Source organism: Scatophagus argus, chromosome 5 (genome assembly GCF_020382885.2).
Source record: "Scatophagus argus isolate fScaArg1 chromosome 5, fScaArg1.pri, whole genome shotgun sequence".
NCBI lineage: Eukaryota > Metazoa > Chordata > Actinopteri > Scatophagidae > Scatophagus > Scatophagus argus.
In genome coordinates, this window is record NC_058497.1 from 13,417,004 (window position 1) to 13,442,833 (window position 25,830).

Here is a 25,830-nt window from a genome sequence, read left to right on the forward strand (position 1 = left end):
TCTCCGCGTCATCAGGTATCCCAGAGTGCTCCTCACAAGGAAGTGCTATGCAGCAGAGGTCTCTGGTTATGTTTTGACAATGATGGAGGAGGAAGAATTTGAATTTGCTGAGGATTTAGAGGCTATTTTGCATCTAACCCCTGAGGTTCAACTGGCCATTGAACAGGTAGCGGCTTTACTTTGACGCAGTTTTTTAAAAATCATTTTGCTTGTCTTGCTAACGCTCGGCCAGCTGTTAGCAGGCAAACTCATCCTGTGGGATCTGTGGATGTGACTGGCACAGCTGCTAGCTATAAGACGTTAATTTCCCCACTTTGTTAACAGTGTTTAGCTTACAGAAAAGTTTATCAGAGAGATACATCCGGGGGTAACTTTAACATTACCTGGAAATAATTCATGCCGATAGTTTACAAAGCTGCCTTTGCCTTTTACCGTCCGCTGACAACGTCGTCAATGTTTAGGATACTGTTACATCCTTTTTAACAACATGTAGCTGCAAGTTGTCAGTAAGGATTGGCTAAAGTTATATCAGGAACCTCTGATAGATTTCACAGAGAATCGTCCGTTTTCATGTAGTATTCTCAATACGCCATGACGCCTGACGGGACTTCGTTTGTCTTTTGTGTACAAGGTTTTCCCCAGCCAGGACCCACTGGACAGAGCAGACTTCAATGCTGTGGAATACATCAACACGCTGTTTCCCACCGAGCAGGTGCGGTGAAGTGACAGAAACATCTGCAGTCAGTCTGGTCATATACACACTGATATCAGTTTTCGTGTGGCCTAGCCCATTGCTGTATGGTACAAGTGCAATGACTTTTTTTTTTTTGTCTTTGCTTAGTTAAGAATGAGCTTTTGACCACTGACATATATTTACATACAGTCAATGATTTTGACTTGTCACAGAAGGAAAAGCACAGGTGTTATATCAGTATGTACCATTAACAATGGCACTGTTCTATTCAGGCGTTGTAGTGAGCCAGCATGAACAATCCAAGGACCCTGAAAATGAAGCAACTAAATGAAAGCCATTGTTAATTATTATTTAAGCTATTTTTCTTGCTGTAACATGTTTTTCTTCAGAAATTGGATATGCAGTATCCTTCATCCATATGCATATAAATCCACATGTACACTCTTATCTCCATGAGGGGTCACTGTAACTCTGTAGTTTGTGCTTATACCGCAGAAGAGCTCCTAGGAGTGTGGATGCATTTCCACTTTGTCAGGTTTTGTGTATAATAATTCAACAGATGAGGGCTTCACCTGCCCTGTAGTTGACATTTGAATGTAACAGAACATATTTGTGTGATTTGAAGAAAAGTCTGCTTGTCTAATCCCAAATGTGTTAAATGGTACAAAGGTGTTGTTTATTTTTTGTAACATCAGCAGTATGACACATGAAACAACAGGTTCAGGTACCATATTGATAGAATAAAATACATTATACATAGAAAAGAGTGTGTGTTTGTGATTGTGGACCCTATCAGTTTTCCCCTCTGTCCATTTTTTACGTATTGCACAAGGTTTCTTAATGTTTTCCCGATTTCTTGTCTTCATATTTCCCCTCAGTCTCTGGCTAATATCGATGATGTGGTAAACAAGATTCGTCTCAAGATTCGGTGAGTTCATCATGTTAATAATGCATTTCTTATTTTTGCTTGTATTTCGACTTAAATGTGACCAAGTGGCATTTCACGTCGTATTTCATAGGCGCCTGGATGACAACATCAGGACAGTTGTACGAGGCCAGACCAACGTGGGCCAGGATGGCAGACAGGTGAGTTGAGCTGCAGGTCATTGAGGAAGGTACTGTGGTGGTAAGACAGCATTCTTGGTCTTCAGTTGTGTTTTTTTACAATAAATTTTGTCATCTTTCTATTAATATGGCTACAATAAATATAATTGACTTTATTTTTGTTATATTTTTCATTGGGTATCAGATTTAGGTTTTAAAGAGATCCTTGAATAATATTTTGACACAGTGATGCTGATACAATATTAGCTATTTGCGAGGACTGATGTCCTGACACGTGTTGATCTAAGACATAAGAAAATGAATTGTAGAAACACAGCATGTAGATCGTGCATGCCATAATGGGGGGAGAATAACAGCCGCTTTTGCACGTTGTACATACACAACACACAACAGGATCCATCTCCTGAAGTTGGGATGGTACCATAAGTTGATCCCGACCCAGAAAAACATGTTCTTCCTTCTTGCCTGCTCTTTCCTCTGTCTGCATTGCTTCCATGGAAAAGGACAAGATGACTCAGAACCATTCCCACTGCTCAAACTGCCCCTCTTTACGGAAAACACGTCTGGGAAATAGATTCCCGTATGTAAATGCTTAAATTTCGTTTAACCCAGGCTTTTGAGCCTTTGCCTTTTCTTGTGGGAGCATGACGGAAAAGAACAGCCCCTGTTGATTTAATTCATCTCCTTGGTCTGTCAGGGAGTTGTGGCTTAAAGGGAACGTGACACCTGATGGGTGAGGCACGTATGTTCTTACTAGCTGACATGATTAGGTGTGCATCGTCGTCAGGGTGTCTGGCCCGGTGGCCCTGTCTCTCCCAGTTAGCTACTGTTTGGTAGCAGAAATGCTCTAAATCCCCTCCAGACCAATAACATTATACAGTCACACACAATAATTTTAGTTTGTTTTTCCAACCCCACAGTGCCATTCCAACATTTCCAGAGGGAAAATCCTTTCTGCAGATGGAAAGATGGAGAGGTGTTCATTTCAAGATGGAGAGAGAAACATACAGACAGCAACAGAATAAAGCCAACAAAATGAGCGATTTAGTCAGTTTTGCTGCTGCTGTTAAATGCAGTCTTTGGGTTGAAACTCAAGATGTTTACATTTATGTAGAATAAAGGAGAGTGCATGATAGGAGGAGAAAGAATGTGGAGGAGGAGGCATGGGAAATGATTTCCTTTTTGTTTTGTTTTTTGTTTCTGTTTTCTGCAGGGACTCAGACAGCAGTATGTGTCAGGACTGAAAGTGTGAAAATGTGACTGTGTTAATGGTCAGACCCTGACAGCTATGAATCTGATATTTACTGTTTTGATGGCTGCGGCACTGCGCGACAGAGATCTTTTTGTTGTTTCCACCACTTATTGGTATGTTATGTAGATAGCCATTATAGACCTGTAAACCTTTTCGAGTGAATTTGAGGCCATATAATATTTGCATGGGCAGTTCCAGTGAATGAATACCCAAATAACACTGCTGTTGGGTTGTGTTTAAATGGGCGTATGCACACACAGCTCCACAGGCCCAACTGGTGGCAGTATGATTGACTGTAATACATGGTGTCCAGTGACAGAGAGACAGACTTAATTATAATGACATGAACTTTTTCATTAACCAGAAATTATGACACTGCTTACATGTGGCTCAACTCTATTCAGTCCACACCCATCTGTCTAACCTGCATGATTTCATGTGGTCAGAATATAACTGTGCTGTTTCCTAAAGTGCAGCAGATATTGGGCATATTGTGGGAATTTCCTAACCGGTCTGGCTGTATTACACACATATGCACAAAATATCACTATTTGGTTGTAGCAATGTTGCCTCACAACAAGAGAGTTCTGGGTTTGGACCTTCCAGCTATCCAGGGCCTGTGTTTGCATGTTCTCCCTGCCTCTGTGTGGGCCCCCATCAGGTACTCCAGTTTCCTCCCACAGTCCAAAGACATGCAGGTTAGGTTGGCTGGTGACTCTAAATTGCCCGTAGTTGTTAACGTGAGCACTAATGGTTCTCTATGTTGTTTAAAACTTGTGACTTGTCTACTGTGTACCCGGCCTCTTGCCCAGTGTCAGCTGAGATTGACTCCAGCCCCCCGTGACACTGCAAAGGATGGGCATTGATGGATGAGGGATGGATGTGTTGTAGTCTACCAGCTAAGAGTTTCCTATCATACGTGATGCTCTTGCCTGCCCGTTGTCATGGTGATGTCGATACCGCTTGCTCACCTGCTTCACAGTCAGTTGAGTTCAGTATCATTGTGCTAATGGAGGGTGTTTTACATTCACTTTTTTTTCTTCTAGTAGACCTGAAGGTCATGAAAGCATTTTATCTGAAATCTATTTGTGGAAGTCTGAGATGGAGAATCTGTTTAACAAGACCAAACATTTGTTTTCTGTTACTGCCTGCCTTTCACATTTCTGTTAATTGATGGCTGAGTAACTGCTTTGCCATACAGAGCTGCTGTGCATACGGGTATGAACACACACACACACACACACACGCGTGCGCCCATGCCCATAAACCCTAATGGTGAGGCTGTACTTGCTGCTCGCATGGTCGCTAACTTGGCATTTGCGTTTCTCTTTGTGAGCATTTGATTCTTCTCTCTCTCTCTCTCTCTCTCTCTCTCTCTCTCTCTCTCTCTCTCTCTCTCTCTCTCTCTCTCTCTCTCTCTCCCCCTCCTTCTCTCTGTGAGTGTGAGTGTGTTTTGGTGTGTGTGCACTCTTTATATGTCCACTGTGGTATTAAGAAGGCTGAATTTGGGGAAAAAAAAACAGTGGGTGGTCTTCCTATAGAATCAACATTAATGTAAATATTTAATGTTACAGTTCTTTTGTTTTAGTTTGCATGCTTTCATCTTCTCAGTGTTCTGTCTTACAAACTTTAACTGTTTTCTTCTTGCTGCTTTCTTTCTTCTGTGGACTAATTTATGGTTTTGCAGCACAAATAACATTCTCTTTTCTGTCTTTGTGTTTCTTGAAAGGAAATCTGGATCTCACACTCTGTGGATTCTGTCAGTCCGAGCCTCAATTACGTTTAGTGACTTGTTCAGTGTAGCCTATTAATTCCGCCTGTTTGATTAACTGCAAATACCAACAGTGCCAAAATAGTGCATTGTTTTCAAGGATTGAGTATAAAAGGGCAAATTAAACCATAAAGGGGAAGGATAGTAGCATACTAGGACGTAACAGAATGCATTCAGAACTTTTCCCAAGTGGAAATTGTCTTCTCTTTAAATTATCTTCCTAAAATGCTTACATGAAACATTGTGCTCAGGCAACTTTCCAGCCCTTAAAATAACCACATTGGGTTGATCTTATTCATTGTATTTGGCCCTAAAGTCACAAGTACCACTCAGTATGTCAGATTGTGGAATGAAGTGGATATCAGGAAAGTAACTGTATACTATCGCCTGTGTCTGCCATGGAACATATGCTGCTTATTGCATGTTATAGGGATACACTGGTGTGCGTATGCGTGTTTGTGTGAGAACAGATAACATCTCGGGCATGGAGGCGCCTTCTGGGCAGTGGTCCCTCCTTGCTTTCCTTCAGGCTAAATACAGGAAATGGGCACTAGGAAGTGAGCCAGATTGACTCAGCTGGGTCTGCATGAGCGACAGTTGCAGCTTGGGAGGGTCTGGCCTCTTGTGCATGCACTTTGTTTCTTCAAGAACTCCTTCAGGGAACCTCTTCAAAGATTCAGTGGTACTCCCTTCCTCCTCGCTCTCAGATCAAAGAGCAATCACTTAACCTGCCTTTTATTTTTCCAATTCATTTATCCAATCAACCTAACAATCAAAGGGTTCTTTGAAGCATCAAAAGAAAGAAGGATGCGTGCATCCTCAGTTCACGTCTGTTTTTTTGTCCGTGACAGACCGTCTTCCCCTGAAAATTAGATTACCGTACACAGATTAGTTTTAGCTTAGTTTAATAACATTCAGGCTAAAATAGTCCGCTTGTCAGCATGGTTTTGTTGTGTTTTTATGACCTGGTCATATGGGGATCTGTTGACTTGACTGTCTCTGCGACATTGTCAATTTGACTACATTCAGGAAGGAAAATGCATCCTCTGCAGTCAGCACAAGCAGTAAGTGTGTGTGTGTGTGCACACTCGTGCGCGCACACTGTTCTTGCATGTTTGCTCACTTGCTGTTTCTTAGAGGTGCTTGTAAAAGTGGTAAATTCCTTGCACAGCTGGTGCCGGCTGTTAGCATTCCTTGTGTGCATGTGTTCGTGTGTGTGTGAGTGTGAGAGTCTGAGCAGAGTCAAAGTTGTGTCACAGTGCCGCCACAGCTCTGGGCCAAGTGAAGCCAATTACCTTGGCATCAGATGTCAGAGCACAATCTCTGTTTAGGACCATCAGAGAACAGCTGCCATGTCAGATGATGGGGAAATATTAGAATAGCATGTTAACTATCTTACAACTGTAACTATCTAATGTTGTCTAATCCGGTCTGGCTTTATAGGCTGTTAAAACTGCTAATAATCTCTTTAGCTTTTATGGTGACAGCCTTTATACAGAGATTAGCCTCGCAGCTCATGTGTCAAACTAAGGCCTCTCCATGTCAGATATCGAGATAGCTCATCAATTAGATGGTCAATTAGTCTGTTTGGCATTGCCCCCAGACTAGAACTGGAAACAGGCGTAAGAAGGATAATTTTTCACATGGACCAAAGCCAGTGGTGAGTGTGGATAAAAAAATAAAAAATAAAAAATATATATATATATATATATATCTGGCTGGAAATTTGACCCAGACTGGCACACCACAACAGACACACAGTTATTCCACACATCACCCTCCTTCTCACAACACAGTCACACAGTCATATTACAAGTGTAACAGGAAATCTGAAGGCAAGTTGATTTTTTGATTTTTTTTTTTTTATTTATGTGGTGATACAGCTGTTGACATGTTCCTGGGACACGTGGAAAAAAGACCTTTTTGATATTTTCAAAAGACGCCAGAAGGCAGTTTAGTGGTCTTTTATAAAGTTGACTAATTCACAGCAAGTTCAATTGTAATGGATGAAAATGGAAGAGGAATTTCGGACCCTAAACACACTATTACATCTTATGTGAAACACCAAACAGCAAAAGACTTTTTCTCTTTCATCTTCTCATGTCTGTACTGTTTGACTCACCATTACTCTACTAAATGACCAGAAAACAAAACGTCCGTTCTCTTTTATCTACTCTCTGTGTGTGAGAATTTCTCACCTCTGGGTTCTTTTAAAGGTTTTAGTCTGTTACTTTTATTTTGGTTTTCAATTTTTGCTCAACTTCCTGCTGCTGTTTTGCTTCAGGTTTTACTCTGACATGCTCATAGATGGGCTGAGCTGGACTGTGACCTAGAATTCCTTGAATACAGACATCCACAGATAATCAGTGGTTCTTATACAGCAGATTAAAATGTGTCTTCTCTGTATGCTTGTCTGTTTATTTCGAACAGGCTTTGGAAGAGGCGCAGATAGCCATCCAGCAGCTCTTTGGCAAAATCAAAGACATCAAGGACAAGGCGGAGAAGTCTGAACAAATGGTACACACACACACACACACACACACACACACACAAAAGTGGCTTGTTGAAGTTTAACAGGGATATGACCCTTACACAGAAGATATTGCCTGAACCCTCATTATGTTACAATAGAGGACAGAGGGTAGAGTTAAAGTCAAGGTAATGCACCTTCCATGTTTCTATCTGTCGCAAGCGTGCGGGTGCTTGCATACGTGCAGGGCACAAAGTTGTCAGGGGCCGTGTCTGATTTCGGCCTTGCAAACCTTTTCTTGGGCAAGGTGAGTAAGAGAAAGGATGAGGTGGGGGCTGGTGGGGGCAAGCAGACCCTCCATCAGGAGGCACATAAGAACATTTATTTCTCAAACCAGCGGGTGTGTCTTTCGTCTTAGTCTGTTTCTGTTTTTTTCTAGCGCCCTATCCAGTGAACCGCTCACAACTTACATTTGTTCACCCTTTCTTTCTTCTTCCTTTCTCATGTGACCAAACTGTCTGACTCGTTCCTCTCTCCACACAGGTCAAGGAGATCACGAGGGACATAAAGCAGCTGGACCATGCCAAGCGCCACCTCACTACATCCATCACCACCCTCAACCACCTGCATATGTTGGCAGGGGGTGTCGACTCTTTAGAGTGGGTACAATCACATTCAACAGATCAGACCAAAAGGCCTGTGCCATTTACCCTAAAGCTTATTTGACCAAAATAAAACATTTGGAATTGTTCGTAGACTTTGCAGTAGGGATAATTGTGCTAAATTTTATAGAAAAAGATTACTTGCAGCCAAACCAAGGCAGGTCCTGTATCAAAGCTTATATAACCCACAAACAGCTGAATCAGCTGAATGATTGCAGTCCCATGTTTGTTTGTTTTTTTCCCAGTAATGATGGCAAAATCAGAAAACCTGGGGCATAAATGCTGCTAATGTACACTGATGCAAAATCTGATAAAACTATTAAAGGAGAAATAAGCCCCTTGTTTCACCTGTATGCAAAAATTGTTGTAATCTCCTGCATCCATATCCTTCTTGGTGTATCCTGTTCTATCAACAAGAGTGGGTGATCTTCTCACCTATAGTTTGTTTACACCTGTAAGAAATATACAGCTGGCTGATGGAGTAATAATATGATTACACATTGTTAAACCTTAAGTCTAATCACTAGAACATTATTGTCCTAGATATCGTACCGATATGTGTTGTGTTCCAGGGCCATGACCAGAAAGAGGCAGTACGGCGAGGTGGCCAACCTGCTGCAGGGAGTCGTCAATGTGCTCGAACATTTTCAGAAGTACATGGGAATACCCCAGATCAGACAGCTTTCTGAGAGGTACCTAGTATGCACACACACACACACACACACACGGTTATTTCTTTCTTTTGGATTGGGTTGTTTGCTGAGCAACATGGCTGTAAAAACAGCTCATTTCCAGTAGCGAGTTCAGAGCTTGATCTCTTCTTACAACTGAAATATTCCACAGCTTATCAGCAGAACTGTGAAAGTGGTTACAGTATTTGGCTGGAAAGTGCTTTGCGTATTACATCCTGTCTATGCAAACATTCACACACACACACACACACACACACTCCTAAACATACAGGAACACACTGGAAGGAAACCCACTGAATAGAGTCCCAGTATGCCAGCATTTCTTCTATTGTGCGAGATCAGAGGCATACTTTTCCAAGGATGTGTTTATATCTCCACGTATTTGCTTCCACTCGTGTGGGGAAGATGCATTTATTACATTATGATTTGAGACACTTGAGATTGTTGTCCATGCATGCAACATGTATATTGGTCGTGGTTCAATGGTACAGTAAGGAATGTTTTTTGCACTGGGAAGAGTTGTGCCAAAATCTGGATGTGGTCTTTTGTTCAGAACACAAGCTCTCACGCAGAGATTTACACACACTCAGAAAGAGAACAGAGTGCATTTTTGCACTGTTGTTTCCCACAGCTCTGACTGATTAAATTTCCATTTTTGCTGTTATTTTCCAAGAACACCAGAATCAATTTGGGACACAATGGCCAAGTTGATGTTCAGGTTCAAAGTAGTACTGATCCCCAAAAACAAAAAAAACATGACCTTCTGTTCTGTTTTGACTGAGGTGTGGCAGACAGTGTTCATACCAAACAACAGCTGTGTGGAAGAAGTGACTCTGCTGGAGAAACAGATGATGGGAGAGACACAGGGCGGGGCAGGGGGAAGACAGCTGGATGCAAACAGTTAATAGAAAGTATCAAGACCTAACACATCATCCATCAGAACAAAGAGCAGAAGCAGACAAGAGACAGATGCACATACAAACATGGGCAACAACTGATATAGGCACAGGACAAACGATCAGACAGGGAGTTTGTCTGGAGGGAAACTACCGCCATTGCTGCCTGGGCAGTCAAACCAATTTTCTGTAGTTCATGCTAACAGGATGATTAAAGGGCTACACATTTGTATTGAATTCAGAAACCAAACAAGATCGTAGCTCTGTTTTAAATCTATAAAGAAGCTCAGAAAGAAAATAGAAAAAAATATGATTTTTTTTATTCATTCATTGTGGTAGGTTACAGTGTAATTAATTAGGCTCAAACAAAAGTTCTGGAAAATAAAACCCAATTACATGTTTCAGTTGTAAAAACTACAAAGGATATTTCTATATTCAGTTTTGAACAAATATTAAAGTTCTTCATGGTTACAGGGCTAAATGTGTATTAGAGCCTCCATCTGACATTTCTCCTTTTCTGCCTTTACCTCTTTAATATAGTGAGAGAAATTAGCCTTTTGTCCTGACAGCACTTTGAAGCGTGACTAAATTGAGGCAGTGCAGCTTTCACCTTTGAACTTTGAATAATTTTATAATTAGTCTTTTTCTCTTTATCGTTATTAATGTTTTTCACGTTGTCTCAACTACACTGCGGCTGTCACAGTTCATCTGAAATACAGTGAGACATATTAGATCCAAAAACTTATATTTAATTGTCATGTTTGAGGTTAAATGCTTTGCTCTCAAACTTGTGGCAAACTGCATAATACATAATTGGAGTTTCACCCACTTCCTCCATCACCACCCAGCTAAGCTATGGTTTCCAGGAAAATTTAAATATCTGTCACATTTTCTGTGATGGGTACTGCACATGTGCATCTGTCAACAGAGATGAGAATAAAGCGAGATGTTTCATTGCTTAAGTACTTCCATCATTAGTTCTGGGAAAGACAATGTGATGAATTCCTTTCTGCCATTTGCCAATTCGGGCAGGTGAGTTGCTAGATTTACTAGCCTGAAGTGCCATTTTATTTGCCCCAGCCAAGCAGCTGATCCTTACTGATGAGCCCTGACAGAGAGTTGGAACGTTAGTTCATTGGGCAGCACGGTCATGCAGTGAGTAGCACTGTCGTCTCACAGCAAGAAGGTTCTTGGTTCAGACCCTGTCCAGAACCTTTCTGCTTGGAATGTGCATGTTCTTCCCGTGTCTACGGGGGTTCCCTCCAGGTACTCAGACTTTCCCCCCACTGTCCAAAGACATGCAGGTGATGTTAATTGGTGGCTCTAAAAAGTGTGAATGTGAGCATGAATGGTTTGTTTGTCTCTGTATGTCAGCCTTGTGATGAACTGGTGACTTGTCTAGGGTGTACCTTGCCTCTTTCCCAAAGTCAGCTGGGATAGATAATGAATGGATAGTTCATTTGGCATCCACGTGTGATACAATCGCTCCACCCTCTCCTGTTTATTCTCAGCGATTGTCGTGGCTTTGGGTGCTGTCCGTCCCTGGATGCCTTCAGGCAAAAACAGAATCTCTGAGGACTCTATGACTCAGATTGTCTGCCGCAAAGCTCATTATATAAACACTTCTCTGTTGCTTGAGTAGCCAGAAACCAGTGTTTGCCAGTTCCCATTGATAAAAACAACACACACACAAAGGCATCTCCTAACTTGTACTGACACAGAACAACGTTTACTAAATGCTGGTCATAATTGACTGTGACAGGTGTTTCTGAAATATTTTACACCACTGATTTTATAATGGGTGCTGTGACACTTCAAAACCATCACTGGCCTTGAGGCTTGCCAGCAAGTAACTTGTAAATAACTACATGATATCTTTAAAATGCTCCGAGTGCCATTCTCTGGCTCTTTGCCATAAAGAGTCTTTGCCACAGTGGCTATTGAGCCAAAACATTTAAACATTAGAGGAGGATAAAAATCTGTTGTATATTCAGTACTGAAATTATTAATCTTGAGCTTCAGAACATAGAAGCGGCCCTGATCTGGTGGGCCGGGGGGGCAGGAAAAAGTTGCAGAAAGCTCTCTCATTCTCTCTCTCGTTAACTGGCCCTTCACTTTCCTGTCATTTTGCTTATTTGGTGGATCGCTACGCAAACAGCATTGATCCCTTGTGCTCCATTTCAGCCCTATGGACAGCATTACACCTAAACATGCACACGCCTTAATTTAACTATACTCATTTTACTAGTTCACAGCCCAAAGGCTGTTAGCTTTACTAGTGTAATTACAGCAATCAAATAATATATAAATATTTAGATTCCAAAAAGCAAGTGTATTCTGGCTAAAATCACCATAACTTTAGCTCATATTACATGCACAAATCCGACTCTTCAGGCATCACTGTGTAACCTGACTACTCTCTTTTTAAAAATACACCCAAGATTTTGACACTGACAAAGGAGGTGCTGGATCTAATCCAATTGATGCTGGTTCCAGTAGAAGAGATTGATGATCCTGTTCTGGAAGGATTTTACACAAATTAAGCCCTGTGTATACTGGAGGCTTCTGCATAAAAATGCCATTATCACTAGATGAGGTTTGTCTGATTAAGATAAAATTAACTGTGGGAATTATTAAATCTGACTGTATTTTGTCCTGTTTAGGGTAAAGGCAGCACAGAGTGAATTGGGGACGCAGATCCTAGCAGATTTTGAAGAGGCCTTCCCTTCTCAGGGCTCCAAGGTAGATATGTTGTATAGTTGTAATGATCTTATGTTGTTCTCCCTCTGTGCAAAACCTTATGTTAACTTTTCATTTCACAATCCATCCAGAGACCCGGTGGCCCCAGTAACGTCCTGAGAGATGCCTGTCTGGTGGCCAACGTGCTGGACCCACGAATCAAACAGGAGATCATCAAAAAGTTCATCAGGCAGCACCTCTCAGAGTACCTGGTATTATTCCAGGAAAATCAAGATGTGAGTAAAAATTTGAATTCCACAAACTACGAGATCATACCTAAATGTAGTAGATGTAGATAGTTTTTACCGTGGGTGTTAATGAACAGCCATCTCACCCTGTTGCTCAGGTTGCATGGCTGGACAAGATTGATCGCCGCTACGCCTGGATCAAACGGCAACTGGTAGATTATGAGGAGAAGTACGGACGCATGTTCCCTGAGGAGTGGTGCATGACAGAGCGTATTGCTGTAGAGTTCTGCCACATCACAAGGTAGATGCATGCACAAACACACACCCTATACTATAAAACTCATCCAGCAGAAATCATTGCAAATGAGGCTCTAGACATTTAATGGATATTTTATGCCGTCTTTTGGAAAGAATAAAAGAAAAATATGTTAAATGCAATTAGATTTATAAAGGGAGAAACTGATTGTGTGACTTTTCTGTAAGTGAACCACACCTGCATGGTGTGCCTGGCACGGGTCTGTGATCTGATGAAAGTTTCAGTGCAGCCGAAGTAGGTGGCCTACATGATCAGTGACCCAGTGTCCCACTGTTTTGTCTTTTCCCTTCAGCTACACCTTTTATGTGTTATTCCCAGCTGCAACTGACAATAGAAAAACAAACATCTGGTAAAACTCAAACTAATGCTATGTCAACTTTTTTTGCATGTCTTTGTAAGGGTGGAGCTAGCCAAAGTGATGCGAACACGGGCTAAGGAGATTGAGGTGAAGCTGCTTCTGTTTGCCATTCAGAGGACCACGAACTTTGAAGGTCTTCTAGCCAAACGCTTCACAGGATGCACCCTGACGGACGTACCTGGAGTAAGAAAAACATAACCAGACACAAAGTAGATACAGGTCTACTGTCCACAGACTCCAGCTGTTTCAAACGATTCAGATGGAAAGTGTTCAGACAAGTGGAAACAAACACATCTATATAAAATTGCTGAATTGTAGCTTGTTGTGTTATACACTCTCATACTCAAAGAGGTCGTACTGGTGTCACAGACTGATGAAACCTGATAAACCAGGTCATGCTTGCGTGTGGAGGTGGAAGCAATACACAGAATATGGATAGATTGTAATTGTTATTTTGTTTGGGCATAATTAGGCCAAGCTTGTTCAGAACTGATAATATTTAGGCTTGACAAAGAGTCTTTTGTCTTCAGTTCAGTTCACACACATGCCTATTGCTTTCTGTAATTCAGTCAGGGATTAGGTTGAGTGGAATTTTGTAATTTGGAGGTGCACTTTCATCAAAGCCTCCCGTGAAATCACCTAAACAAAAATGCAAGAGTGATGAAAACTAGGCTTTATTTTAAAGACTTTGTAATAATTACCAATTCAGCTCATTTAGGCAAGATATTGTTAAGATGGAATACCTCAGTGGTGATCAAACCTGTGATGATGCTCTTATAATTGAACATTAGAAAAAATAAGTTTTTACCCGTGTTTTTATAGCAGAAGAGGCCAGAGAGCCCTCTAGACCCCACTAACCCCTTCCTGGAGGATGAGCCAGGCGAGGATGTGGGCACTGAGAAGGATGAGGATCTGGCTAAGGTGAGTTGACCTGGAGTGACCTCCATCTGACCTGTTCTGCAGCATAAAAGAACTCTGAGATGGTGCTCCCTCTGATGTGGAGCGTCTTTTAGGTCAAGTAATGTTTTTTTTCTAAGTGCTCACTTCAATGGATTATGACTCATTTTCCCACAGCAGTGCACTGGCAAGAGGAACAGCGGTGCAGCGGCCTTATTTTACTTTAGATATTCTCCCATGCACTACCTGAACTTACAGCCATGTGTCTTTAGTAAATACAAGAATTTTATCTGATATATTTGGCCGAAGGACATAGGTGTTCCACTTCTTAATCAGGACTTTAACTAAGCAAAAGTATGTTTAAGAACTGAATCCATTGCTTGAATAACCAAGGATAGGACCATTAATTTTGGGTAACTGGTCCATTTCCTACACAGAGGTAAAACTACTTCAGTCTAATATAACAGCCTTGCAACAAGGTTTGAAATACCTCTCAGTATAGCACAAGTTCAACAACACCACAAACAGCAGCCTCCAAAATGACCATAAAGTAAAAGCTACACCTCTTTAAAGCAGTTTCAACAAAAACTGAACATTCCAGCCTCCTTGAATGTAGGATTTAGTGCAGGTCTTTTGTATTGGACTGCATCCGTTATAGCCAGGTGGAGCTAATAAAGTGGCATCTGAGTGTGTTTTATGCATGGAAAGTCAGTTGCTTAATTTTCAAGATGTTATACATGGCACTCTATCAAATATAGAATTGCCCACAAGATCTTATATTTGTTAACTGTTTCTGTGCTTAATGTTTTTGACATTTACATGTACTTTTGCATGCTTAGTTGGAGTCAAAAACATAAACTCTCTCTCTCTGACTCACAGAAGCTGCAACTAACACGTGTCAATTCACTAATTACTTTTTTTTTTCCTCCATTGTTTTAGCCCAGGAAGCCGAAAGCTCCAGACAACCCTTTCCATGGCATTGTGTCCAAGTGCTTTGAACCTCATCTGTATGTCTACATAGAGTCCCAAGACAAGTGAGCAATACACACTCGTACAAGCCAGACGGGGCCAAAGTGGGTCATGGTGCACAGACCCAGAATCAGGAGCAGGTTGTGTGTAAAGCTGGCACATGCATCCATTTTCCATTGCCCACTCATCAATCAGATCCCCCACCTCCCATTCTACTTCATTGCCTCTTCTGTCTTTCCATCCCTTGTTCCTGTACATGCCTCTGCCTCCACTGTGGCAGAAATGTTTCCTATTAGCTGCACGACCACAGACGCAGTGAGGGAGGTTTGAATAAGTGCTGCCACAGCAGATCTGCCTGTTTTCATTCCCACCTCTTTATTTTTTTTCTTCTTAGTACCCCTTCTCTTGTCTCTTTGTGTGCACATTTTGTTTCCTACCTCTTGTCTTCATCTCAAACTCTTCTTCTTTATTTTTTTTTTTTATTGCTCTCCCTTACAATGTCTTTTACTGCTTTCTTCCTGCCTTTTTCTTCACCTCCCATTATCCTTCCCTCCCTTATCCCAGTCATGGCGATCGCTCCTGAAACTGAACACAGTTCGGGGATGCCTCTGCTGTGCTTGCATGCAGACCCTGGCTCTTGGCTTTTTGGAGCATTAAATGTTGTTTGTCTGTCCCGGGGAACAGGATTGACCTATTCTGCTCCTACAACCTCATTTCAGTTCAGTCCAAAGGGCTTTAACAGGCAACGGTCAGATCAGCTTGTCCCCTGAGGGACATAGCAGTAGAGAACAGTGGCCTGCTTGTTTTGTCCTTGGCTTTACTTCCAAGATTCAGTAGAAGTGGGCCACACCAGCTGAGTGTAAACCTGTTAGCTATAGTACTGAGGATTTTGATAATATTTTGTATTTATCCATCTGGATCTCTCTCTCTCTCTGTTATTTTATCCAATTATTTATTCATTGGGGTTAGGAACCAATCATATGGTTGTACTGTTTTATTTGATTTATTTAATTCCTTTTATGTCCATATCCAACTGTGTGTGTTTGTGTGGGTTTGACTGTACCTTTTTGTCCATCTGCAGGAACCTAGGCGAACTGATTGACCGGTTTGTGGCCGACTTCCGAGCACAAGGCCCACCCAAGGCAGGCATGGAGGAGGGTGGAGCAGTATTGCCCAGCTGTGCTGACCTCTTTGTCTATTACAAGAAGTGCATGGTGCAGTGCTCCCAACTGAGCACTGGAGAACCAATGATCGCCCTCACAACCATCTTCCAGAAATTCCTGAGAGAGTACGCTTGGAAGATCCTCTCTGGAAACCTGCCGAAGTAAGACAGGTTCACGTTATTCCTCAGACAGAGTTACCTTTGGTCGTCAGTGAGTAAACTTTGTCCCATTGTGGAAATAAAGCAAACTCTATACATATTATACTGTTACAGAGTGCTAAACTGACAGTAACTGTACTTTTTACTGACATTGTCAAATTAAAAAGCCTCAGTATTAAGCCGCTTCCATAATGGATTCAGCAGTGTACGCTTTGGAAGTTACTGAAGAAAACATGGAAGTGGTTTAATATGTCTTGTAAGGACCAGGAGTTGTTGGCTTATAAGACAAAATAATTATACTTTTTTCCCCAAAAGTTAGTACAAAACTTGATCTTCCTCTAATTTGTGAAATGTGAAGATACTTAAATATAAGTCTAGCAATAATCTTTTTTTTCATATTTAACAATTACCATGAAAAGGCCAAACCAACAATGACTTGATTCTAACAAGTATTATATTAAATATATACAATGGGTGAAATGTTCATTTGTTATAATGAACACAGTTACTGTATATTTTGATTCTGTCCCATGACATTTGCTCATTAGTATTTCACCAATTTCCATCCATGAGAATCATTCCATTTTCTGGGCAGTAACACAAACACAGATTTATCTGAGATTAACTTTTCTCAAAACAAGCAAGTCACACCCATATTTTTTCATTCTTTTGGTATGGTGACAGAGCTGTTAAGAAGTTTTAGTCTGAGATTTAATGTCTTTGGTCCTGGCTGCATTTGATGGACCGGGATGGCATGCTACGAGGGATCTGGAGCTGGTTAAGTTGTGGTAAAGCCTAATATGCTACCAGCAAAAACATCTCTGGCTCATTGGCCACATTAGAGCTCATCGCTGGCCTGTGGTGTGTATACACACACACAGGCGTGCTCTGTTTCTGTCTCAGATAGGCATTCATGCTAATTACACACTTGTGCTCGCTGACTAATTTAAACAATATTCTGAGCCATATACAAACTCTGTTCAAAGATGCACTCACACGCTTTGCAAGTGCGTACACTTACAGACACATGCAGACGTGGTTGTCCAATGTGGTGCGCTGTGAATTGGTTTTGTGAGGTTTTGAGGGAGGCCCTCAAAAGGAGCTTGAACTATGTTGTGGTTTTACCCACATGTCTGTGTTATGACGTTTATTAATGACTGGGTTGCTGTTGAAGCCTCTATGGCGCAGCATCCCAACACTTGCGTCTGCTTATAGTTATGCCTGATGTGTCTCAGTTACTAAAAATGGCCTTTACCTGTGGTTAAATAAAAGATGTGCTCCCCAAAGGGCGGAATGGGTCCACATCAGCCAGTTTTATGAAAAAAGCATACACAGCATCTTGGTGTGTTGTCTCAACCCCCTCATCCTGAAACTTAAAGGCTAAACTAGTAATCTATGACTCAAATGTAAACACGCACATTTTAAAATACACAAGACTGAAACTAGCGCTCACTTATCCCTCACTCACAATGTCTTATCACAAGTACTAACACTATACACCAGCTAAATCTTAGTAGACTCAGATGTCAGCCTTTTTCCCCTCCTTATGTTAATCCTTCTTTCTCTTTCTGTCTCTTTGTCTGCTTTCCTGCTGTTTTTCCTCTTTCTGCTGTAACATCTGTCTCTCTATCCAGATCCAGCAGCAACAGTGGGGGTCTTACCATCAGCAGCCTGCTGAAAGAGAAGGAAGGCTCAGAGGCTGCAAAGTTCACAGTGGATGAGCTCTGCCTGATCTGCAGCATCCTTAGCACTGCAGAGTACTGCCTGGCTACCACGCAACAGGCATGAACATACAAGTGAACACACACACACACACATATAAAGCATAGGAACCTAAGGGATGCCTGTCATGCCGCAGTTACAGGATGTTTGACTTGTGTTTCATCAGTGTTTAAAGGAACTCACAGCGGCAGTTTTGATTGCAACACAACCTGAAATGTTTCGCCCGTGCTGTTTTCTTGCAACACACAAACAGCAGTTTTAAATCCGTATTTTAAGAAATAGGCCAACACATCTTTGAAATAATGCAATCTAAGTAATGAAGCTTTTTATGGGTTTTATGTTTGTGTTATTGCTTGGATGTGTCCCAGTTGGAAGAGAAGCTAAAGGAGAAAGTAGACAAGGTCCTGGTGGAAAGAATTAACTTGACTGGGGAGATGGATACATTCAGCACGTAAGTGAGCTTTTTTTTTCTTTGTAGAAAAGAGTCTGCCTTCTGTTATGTGAAGAGGGTGTTTTAACAGTGTCAGCTATTTACTTTTATGTTTTGTTTTTTTTTATGTCAGTGTAATCTCAAACAGTATCCAGCTACTTGTTCAAGACCTTGATGCCGCCTGTGACCCTGCTCTCACTGCTATGAGCAAGGTTGGACGCCCACACCCACACATGCAGCATATACAGCATATAAAATAGAAGAATCAACAGAATCCTACTACTGTCATTCATTAAAAAAGATAAATGAGCATTCATTCATCATACTTTTGCCCTTCCCAAAATGCGCTCCCTCGTGGTTTTGTAAATTTCTCTTTGCCACCAATCATCATTCAGATGCATGAAAGTTTCCACATGAGCCTGATGATTTAATATTGTAACACTATTTGTGTGTAGCCTCTGATGCTAATGCTTCCCTCTCTCATTTGTCTCTCTCAGATGCCATGGCAGAGTGTGGAGCATGTGGGTGACCAGAGTCCTTATGTGACGTCAATCATCATGCACATTAAGCAAAACGTGCCCATCATCAGGGACAATCTGGCTTCCACACGCAAATACTTCACACAATTCTGCATCAAGTTCACAAAGTACAATACATGCACACATTGTCCTATCCATAAACTATGATTAAAGGTTCCTGAAGTTGATATTGTTCTAATACATTTCTTTCCTCAGCTCTTTCATACCCAAATTTATCAACCACCTGTTCAGATGTAAGCCTATCAGCATGGTGGGAGCTGAACAAGTAAGTTATGCTAATCTGTACTGAAGCTTCATTTGTGCTGCATTGTGAGTCATCGTCTTCTGCACATTTTAAGCCATACTGTAGGTGTACAATTACATGATAATTACATCAGAAAATTGCTGCTGTCATTATGTGGACTGGAATACATGTTTAACCTTGAGTAACTGTTCCTGTGTGCCTGAGTTTCTGTCTCTGTTTCTGCCAACCAGCTGCTCCTGGACACTCATTCCCTGAAGACGGTCTTGCTCGATCTGCCCTCCATAGGCTCCCAGGTGCTCCGCAAGGCACCTGCCAGCTACACCAAGATAGTGGTGAAAGGCATGACCCGTGCAGAAATGATCCTTAAGGTGAGTGGAGTGGAGGAGGGATAATTCATTAATGTTAACTAGACTCCAGCCCTATTTGGCCACTTTTGGCTGTGCAGCATTTAAGTGCAAAGTGTGAATAAGCGCAGACTCGAACTTTGGAAAAACACTCAGTCTTGCACCTAAGGCCAGTAGAGATTTAAACAGTTTACTTTTGGGATATAAACTCAGAATGAGCCCCCACATCTTTAACTGATGGATTTTAATGGGGACCTGAGTTCAACTCTAAATACAAAACAGTTCAACTTAAACAAGTTATCAGAGAAGCTTGATCTTAATGCAACACTCAAGATTTTATGACATTTAACTTGGGTGGCTAAATTCATGCTGACAATTTTTACAACCGAAGCTTTAGTTTCTGACCTTTAAAGGCTCACATCCTTACATGGACCCTTTTGTCTAAGTGCGGTCTGAATAACTTTTCTTTATCTCTTGTTTGCCGTTGCTCAGATTTAATGTCAAAACTCTGACATATCCAGCTAAGCATTGACTTTAGTGTTGATGCTAACGCCTGACCAAGAATAGTCTGGCACAACCTGCAGCTAACTGCTTTTTCCGCTGTCTGAAGTTCCATCGTTACAAGCAACAATAGACTGAAGAAACATTTCTCCTTCTGAGTGTTTGTGGTTTGACTGGCGAGCCTGTATTAAAATGTTTGTCTTGAGTCACTCGAGCAGATTATCTACTTAGAGTTTATTTTGGGGCAGAATAACCTTTTAATTGTGTCTTTAACCCCACTCACAATAGCAGTTTATGAGCATGTTTCCATAAAATAACCCACCTCACATGAGGCAGGGAGGGAATAGGAACGGAGCTCATGCTCTTCTGGTTTAATGAGCGAGACACAGGCCAACATGAGACACACACATATATTCTTGAAACATGTTATGTGGTTGACATTGAGCCAGTGAGAAAGGTGTGAGTGAGTAAATGCATGCAACCATGCGCCTAGTCACGAAAACGCAAACTCGCACATGCAGTGTAACAGCGAATATTGGATTTTTGTTTTTAGTGAGGAGAGCAAACAGGATCGAGCCAGTTCAGTCTCAGAATTACCTTATGCAACCCTAGAGGACACTGGTATGTGGCTGCCATAGATTAACCCCACCCTAATTAACTGTCCCTGGAGTGTACAGAAATGCACACACACACACAGAAAGTACATGTCTGTCTGTCCCTTGATTTCCCTTGGACTCCTGGGAGGCCTTCTTTCCTTCCTGAAGTTATCATGGTTGGACTGTTGAGACATTTATAGCGGTTTGTGGAACCTGCTCTGATCCTGCCTTCACTGTGGACAGCAATGCATCAGTGGCAGCGGCAGACAGCAACAATTTATGGTTTTATACTGCAGCACCCTGTCCTAGACTTGTGCCTTTAGGCACACTAACTTTGTTTCATCTCAGAGATTGACTGGTTAACAAACCACTTTCACTATTTCATATTGGATTGGCTCCTCTGATTGTTTTCTACTGGGATCCGCACTGGTCCATGTGGCCTGTCTTTGGTCCTGGGAAAAATGCCCTGAATGCATATGCATTAATTTCCACTCATCTGCCACACATTAAAGGGGGTTTCACATTATAGAATTACAGAATGCACATCAGCGCACCAGTGTCTGCTTTTTCTTTTTATCCTAATGTGTGTGCCACTGGGCCCTTTCAGTTGGTATATAGTCTGTGTGGCTTACAGAGATGAAGCTGACATTACTTTGAAGGCCCTTCAAGTGATTCACATGCAATTACTGTGACAGCAGAGGACACAATAATCATTGTGAAGACTAGAAATCTGATATTATAATATAATCCAAAAATAAAAAAACAGCTGATGACAGACTTCATGTAAAAGAACATTCTTAGTAATAATAGGAATGATAAACAAATCATATGGTCCTAACAAAATTTAAAAGGTGTAATAATGCTGTACAAGATGTTAATAGGAAGATAAAATCAAACATCATATTTTGTCCCTGGTAGCAAAAAGGAATAAAAAGGCTAATTTCTCTGGATTTCATCCCTCTAAAACCAAATATTTTTTGACTTTGGAAAGAGAAAGCCCACATGAGTAAAGAGAAGCTTTTGCACTGTGGTCTGCATTTTAGCCATCATTTTTGTGCAACATCAGGGTCCTTCACAGGTAATTGCTTCCACCTTTAGCTGAGACTGACTCTTCTGAAAGACAACCCTATCAAAAGAAGGTCAGTAAAGGAATCCTTCTGTCTACCCACAACAATAGTTTTAAATTACACCCGGTGATGGTGGGACTTGAAATAAAATCTGACTTACCCCTACCAAGAAACTGCAATTTATTGGGACAACTGAAGGTTGTATCTTTTTGTGTCATGGTTCAGGAGTTGATTTAATGATCTCACAGTAATAAAAAAAACATTATCCTGTTGATGCCACAAATAGAAAGGAAGTTGCTACGACCTTAAGCAGCATTCTTTCATTGTTTATTTATTTTTCTGCAGCAGTGAAATGAGTTGTAAACACGCCACCATCATATTAACACCTTATAAAGCCTCTTTACACATCTGGCCTGGATGGACTAACATTAGCATTTATTTGCAGGTTGTGGTGTTGATTCTTGAGGGAATTGTCTGGCTGCCCAGCTGCCAAATGCGCCACAGTTTTTCACCATCTAGTTGCTAACTTTGTGTCTCTGCAACAAAAAGCTGCCATGTTAAAGAGAGAGCAGCACTACTGAACCAAAACAAAAAGGTTCTGTCATTAAACCGAAACAACGAGCTGAAAAATGCTAAAATGGCAAAGCTGTGAAGAAATCAGTTGATAATTCTCTGGTGATGGGTTCATCACCTCTAGCTACCCCTTTTCTTATACTCATGGTCATTTTATGCATTGTTAATAGGAGAATATTGATTAGTGCAGCTTTAAACTGATTCAGTGAACAGCACTTCAGTGCACAGAAGAGAACTATTTTTATGTTTCAAATTAAGATCTCTTAAAACTTTATGTAGCTGTCAGAGTATCGACTTTGAGTGTTGAAGATATATTTGGGTTGTCTGTTTTGTGAGCCAGTGTTCAGTTATGTCCAGAGTACATAGGTTTTTTTTTTTTTTTTTTCTGTCTGTCTGAGACAGCCGATGCTTGTGAGACGTGGCTGTTTTCCACACTCTTTCAGCCCAGCCCACCATAGCTCCAGTTCTCTCCCACCTCAGAAGTTCTCTTCTGGGGAGACTTTAAAAGGCAGACACACACACACCCAACCACCCCCTTCCCCACCCTTGTTCAGCCAGAATGCCCCCCTGACTCTGTTGCACTCACTCTCCCTTTTTATGCCTGTTTTCATTCTTAAACTCCCTCTTCCTTTTTTCTTTCCCTTTTTTTTTTTTACAAGGTCCCTACAGGCCTTTCCCTTGGCCTGGCTCCAGGACAGTTGCTAAGTAAATCAGTCAGTCAGCACGGCTAGTAAGAAAGCAAGGAATTCCACACAATCCTGAGCCTTTTATGCTTGCGCGTTCCCTCTTTTTCCCTTCGCTGTCTATCTCCCTGTGCAACTCACCTTCTCATATGTATTTCCTTGAGTAAAAAGAGAAAAATCTTAAAGGACAGATGGGAACTTTTTTTGAAGTTAAAGAAAGAAGAAACATTCTGTGAGATGATCCCTGTGTGCATGTGTGTGCATGTGTATGCATGAGAGGGGAGATGGGGGTCTGTCAGCCATGTGTTCGTCTGCCTGCTTGGTAGCGACTGCAAGAAATGCTATCCGATCCACGTTTTCCTCCCAGTCTCTATTGTTGGGGGGAAAAAGACGAGAGCGTCCAATCCATTAAACCTTTTTTGTCTGCTCTCTACTAATGCTGATTTTTGCCCAGACTCATTATACTCCAAAAATAATTACTGGTGAAACTAATTGTTGCCCATTCATGCATGGAGTAATTGTTGTGTAAAAAGAAAAAAAAAGAGTGAGGAATGGGCTCCTAAATATGGAACTATAGTCTCGACTTTGTTTGCAGCTACACCCCCCCCAATTTGGATCATAGCTGCTCCATGTGGGATCATTTAAAGATCTCTTGGGTCATACCATGATGGTTCACAGGCAAGGAGGGGAGGGGTGAAACCAATGTTAAACCCTACATTTCCGCAGGTGGTGATGGCCCCACATGAACCACCAGTTGTGTTTGTTGATAACTACATCAAGCTCCTGGCTGATGGAAATCCTGAGACATTCCAAAAGATTCTGGATATGAAGGTCAGTTGGTTTGACTCCACCAAGATTTTAAAGGGTTAGTTCAGAATTTTGTGAAACACTCTTATTTGCGTTCCTGTCGAGAATTAATGAGAATTAATTAAAGATCAATGCCAGTCATATTTTCAATATGCCGTTGGACCTACCATCCACATATCTTAGCTCAGCTCATCAGGAGTAAACGGCTTGCCTGGCTCTATTTGAAGATAACAAAATCTGTCTGCCAGCACCTTTAAAGTTCTCTGAAAATGTGTACATAACCCCACGTAAAGCTTCGTACTGAACATAGAGATCTGAGGGTGGTATTTATCTTCTAATCTAGCTTTTGACAAGAAAGCAAATAAGCGTATTTCCCAAAATGTTGAAGTACTCCTTGAAGACCGTAACTCTGCATTTGAACACTCTTCTGGTTCTTGGCATTTCTTCTTGTTTCACGTACTGTGAGAGGTTGTTTTTAATACTTTGTGATTTCCCCTGTGTTTGTGTGTGCGGTGTGGATGTTTGTGCAGGGTCTGAAACGCAGTGAACAGAGCAGCATGCTGGAGCTCTTCAGACAGAGGCTACCCACTCCACCCTCCGGAGGCGACGGCGGCTCCTCACTGTCCTTCAGTGCCCCCACTCCTGAACAGGAGTCCTCCCGCATCAGTAAACTGGAAAAACTCATCAAGAAGAGACTGTGAACCAGACACTTACACTGAAATTGCATGGCTGCAGGATGGGATGGTTTTCACCTCTCTCACAAGTTATTCATCTCACAGACTTCATTATGCTCCATTCAGTTATTGTGAAGAAGCACAGAAAGAGCAAAAAGTGGACTGAATTTTCTGAGTGACAGTTCTGTGAACCCAAGCTGATGCTGGATTATGAAGAAACTTCCTCACTTGCTACTTCTTGTTGTTCCGCAAGTCATTTGCTCTTGTAATTTCCCACCTTTTTTTTTTTTTTTATGACACTAATGTCTTGAGCTTTGTAACATTAGTACATTGATGCACGGTGTATTTGCACTCGGAATATCCAAATGTAGTGCTGTTAACTAATTTCTGGCTGCCTCTCTCAGACATGTCAAATCTAGGATGATTATAGGCAGCGTTACATTAATTTAAGATGATGTTTGAACAAAATGTCTTTCAGGGAAAGCCGTGGGTTACTCAACTGTTTAAATTTCAAGTGGGAGGATGGTGGATTGAAATTCTGTGTGCATGTCTGCCGTTCATTAAAGTGGATGTGCGTCAAAGGTGTTCGGGATTGTTTTTTGTGAACAACGGCTTAAAATGAATTTCTGACAGTCCCCAAGTGTGGGACAAAGCGGGTCTTTGGATTTCTTGCATTTTCACTGAGACATGAGACTAACTTTGTCTTGGCACTTAAAATTCTGACTTGGAACTGAGAACCAGCTAGCTGAAGTCTTTTAACTTGGGCCATTGCCTTTGGGGGCAATGATAATTTAATAACAAAAGTGATACTTTAATCCTCTGTGTCCCTGGAATTGACATGAAAACAAGGGTTTGTTTGGAGGGAGGTAACTGTAGGTATGTACTGTATATGTGAACATAAGTACACATGTCTGCGGTTTGTTCTAAATATTCTTTGATGCTTAAATCCACTGTGTCCTTTGTGTTTTGTTTTTTTTTGGTTCTTTTTAGTTCTGTACAGTTTGGCAAAGAATATCCTTTGTCATAAAATGACTTAGCCAGGCCCTTCTCATCCACATGCTCAGTGAAGTCTACAGTGCATCGCAGTCTCTGATAGGAAAAGAAATCTTTTTTGGAACTCAGTGCCTTGGTTATGGTCACTGATTTTCTCAGTTTAACAAGTCCTTGCAGATTGAATGTAACTGAATCTGTGTACGCATTCCTGTCTTCAGGTATAAAATGTTCCTTGTTTTTATTGTCTGAATTGTATCCTACACAGGCAGATGTTAAACACTATTAAAACATTGCCACAGATTTTCCCCTCCTGCCTCATCAAATGGGTGTACACTGCTTCAATTTGCACATTATGCACAATACCAGG

The 25,830-nt window shown here is 41.4% G+C and overlaps 1 protein-coding gene across 2 annotated transcripts; it reads left to right on the plus strand.

Moving 5' to 3' along the window:
* On the plus strand, positions 1-25,763 carry vps53 (VPS53 subunit of GARP complex). 2 transcript variants are annotated; one of them, XM_046388890.1, is made up of 22 exons: positions 1-166; positions 632-712; positions 1,573-1,622; positions 1,714-1,780; positions 7,213-7,299; positions 7,796-7,911; positions 8,487-8,606; positions 12,166-12,244; positions 12,334-12,477; positions 12,588-12,730; positions 13,145-13,286; positions 13,926-14,024; positions 14,940-15,034; positions 16,051-16,293; positions 17,925-18,072; positions 18,381-18,463; positions 18,576-18,654; positions 18,940-19,088; positions 19,177-19,246; positions 19,456-19,593; positions 23,716-23,820; positions 24,327-25,763. In XM_046388890.1, the coding sequence occupies exons 1-22, from the start codon at positions 80-82 to the stop codon at positions 24,495-24,497; spliced, it is 2,496 nt and encodes an 831-aa protein (XP_046244846.1). In that variant the 5' UTR covers positions 1-79; the 3' UTR covers positions 24,498-25,763. The 2 variants fall into 2 exon arrangements, with proteins under 2 accessions (XP_046244846.1, XP_046244847.1); XM_046388891.1 differs by having other exon boundaries at positions 13,929-14,024.
* Positions 25,764-25,830: the final 67 nt, after the last annotated feature.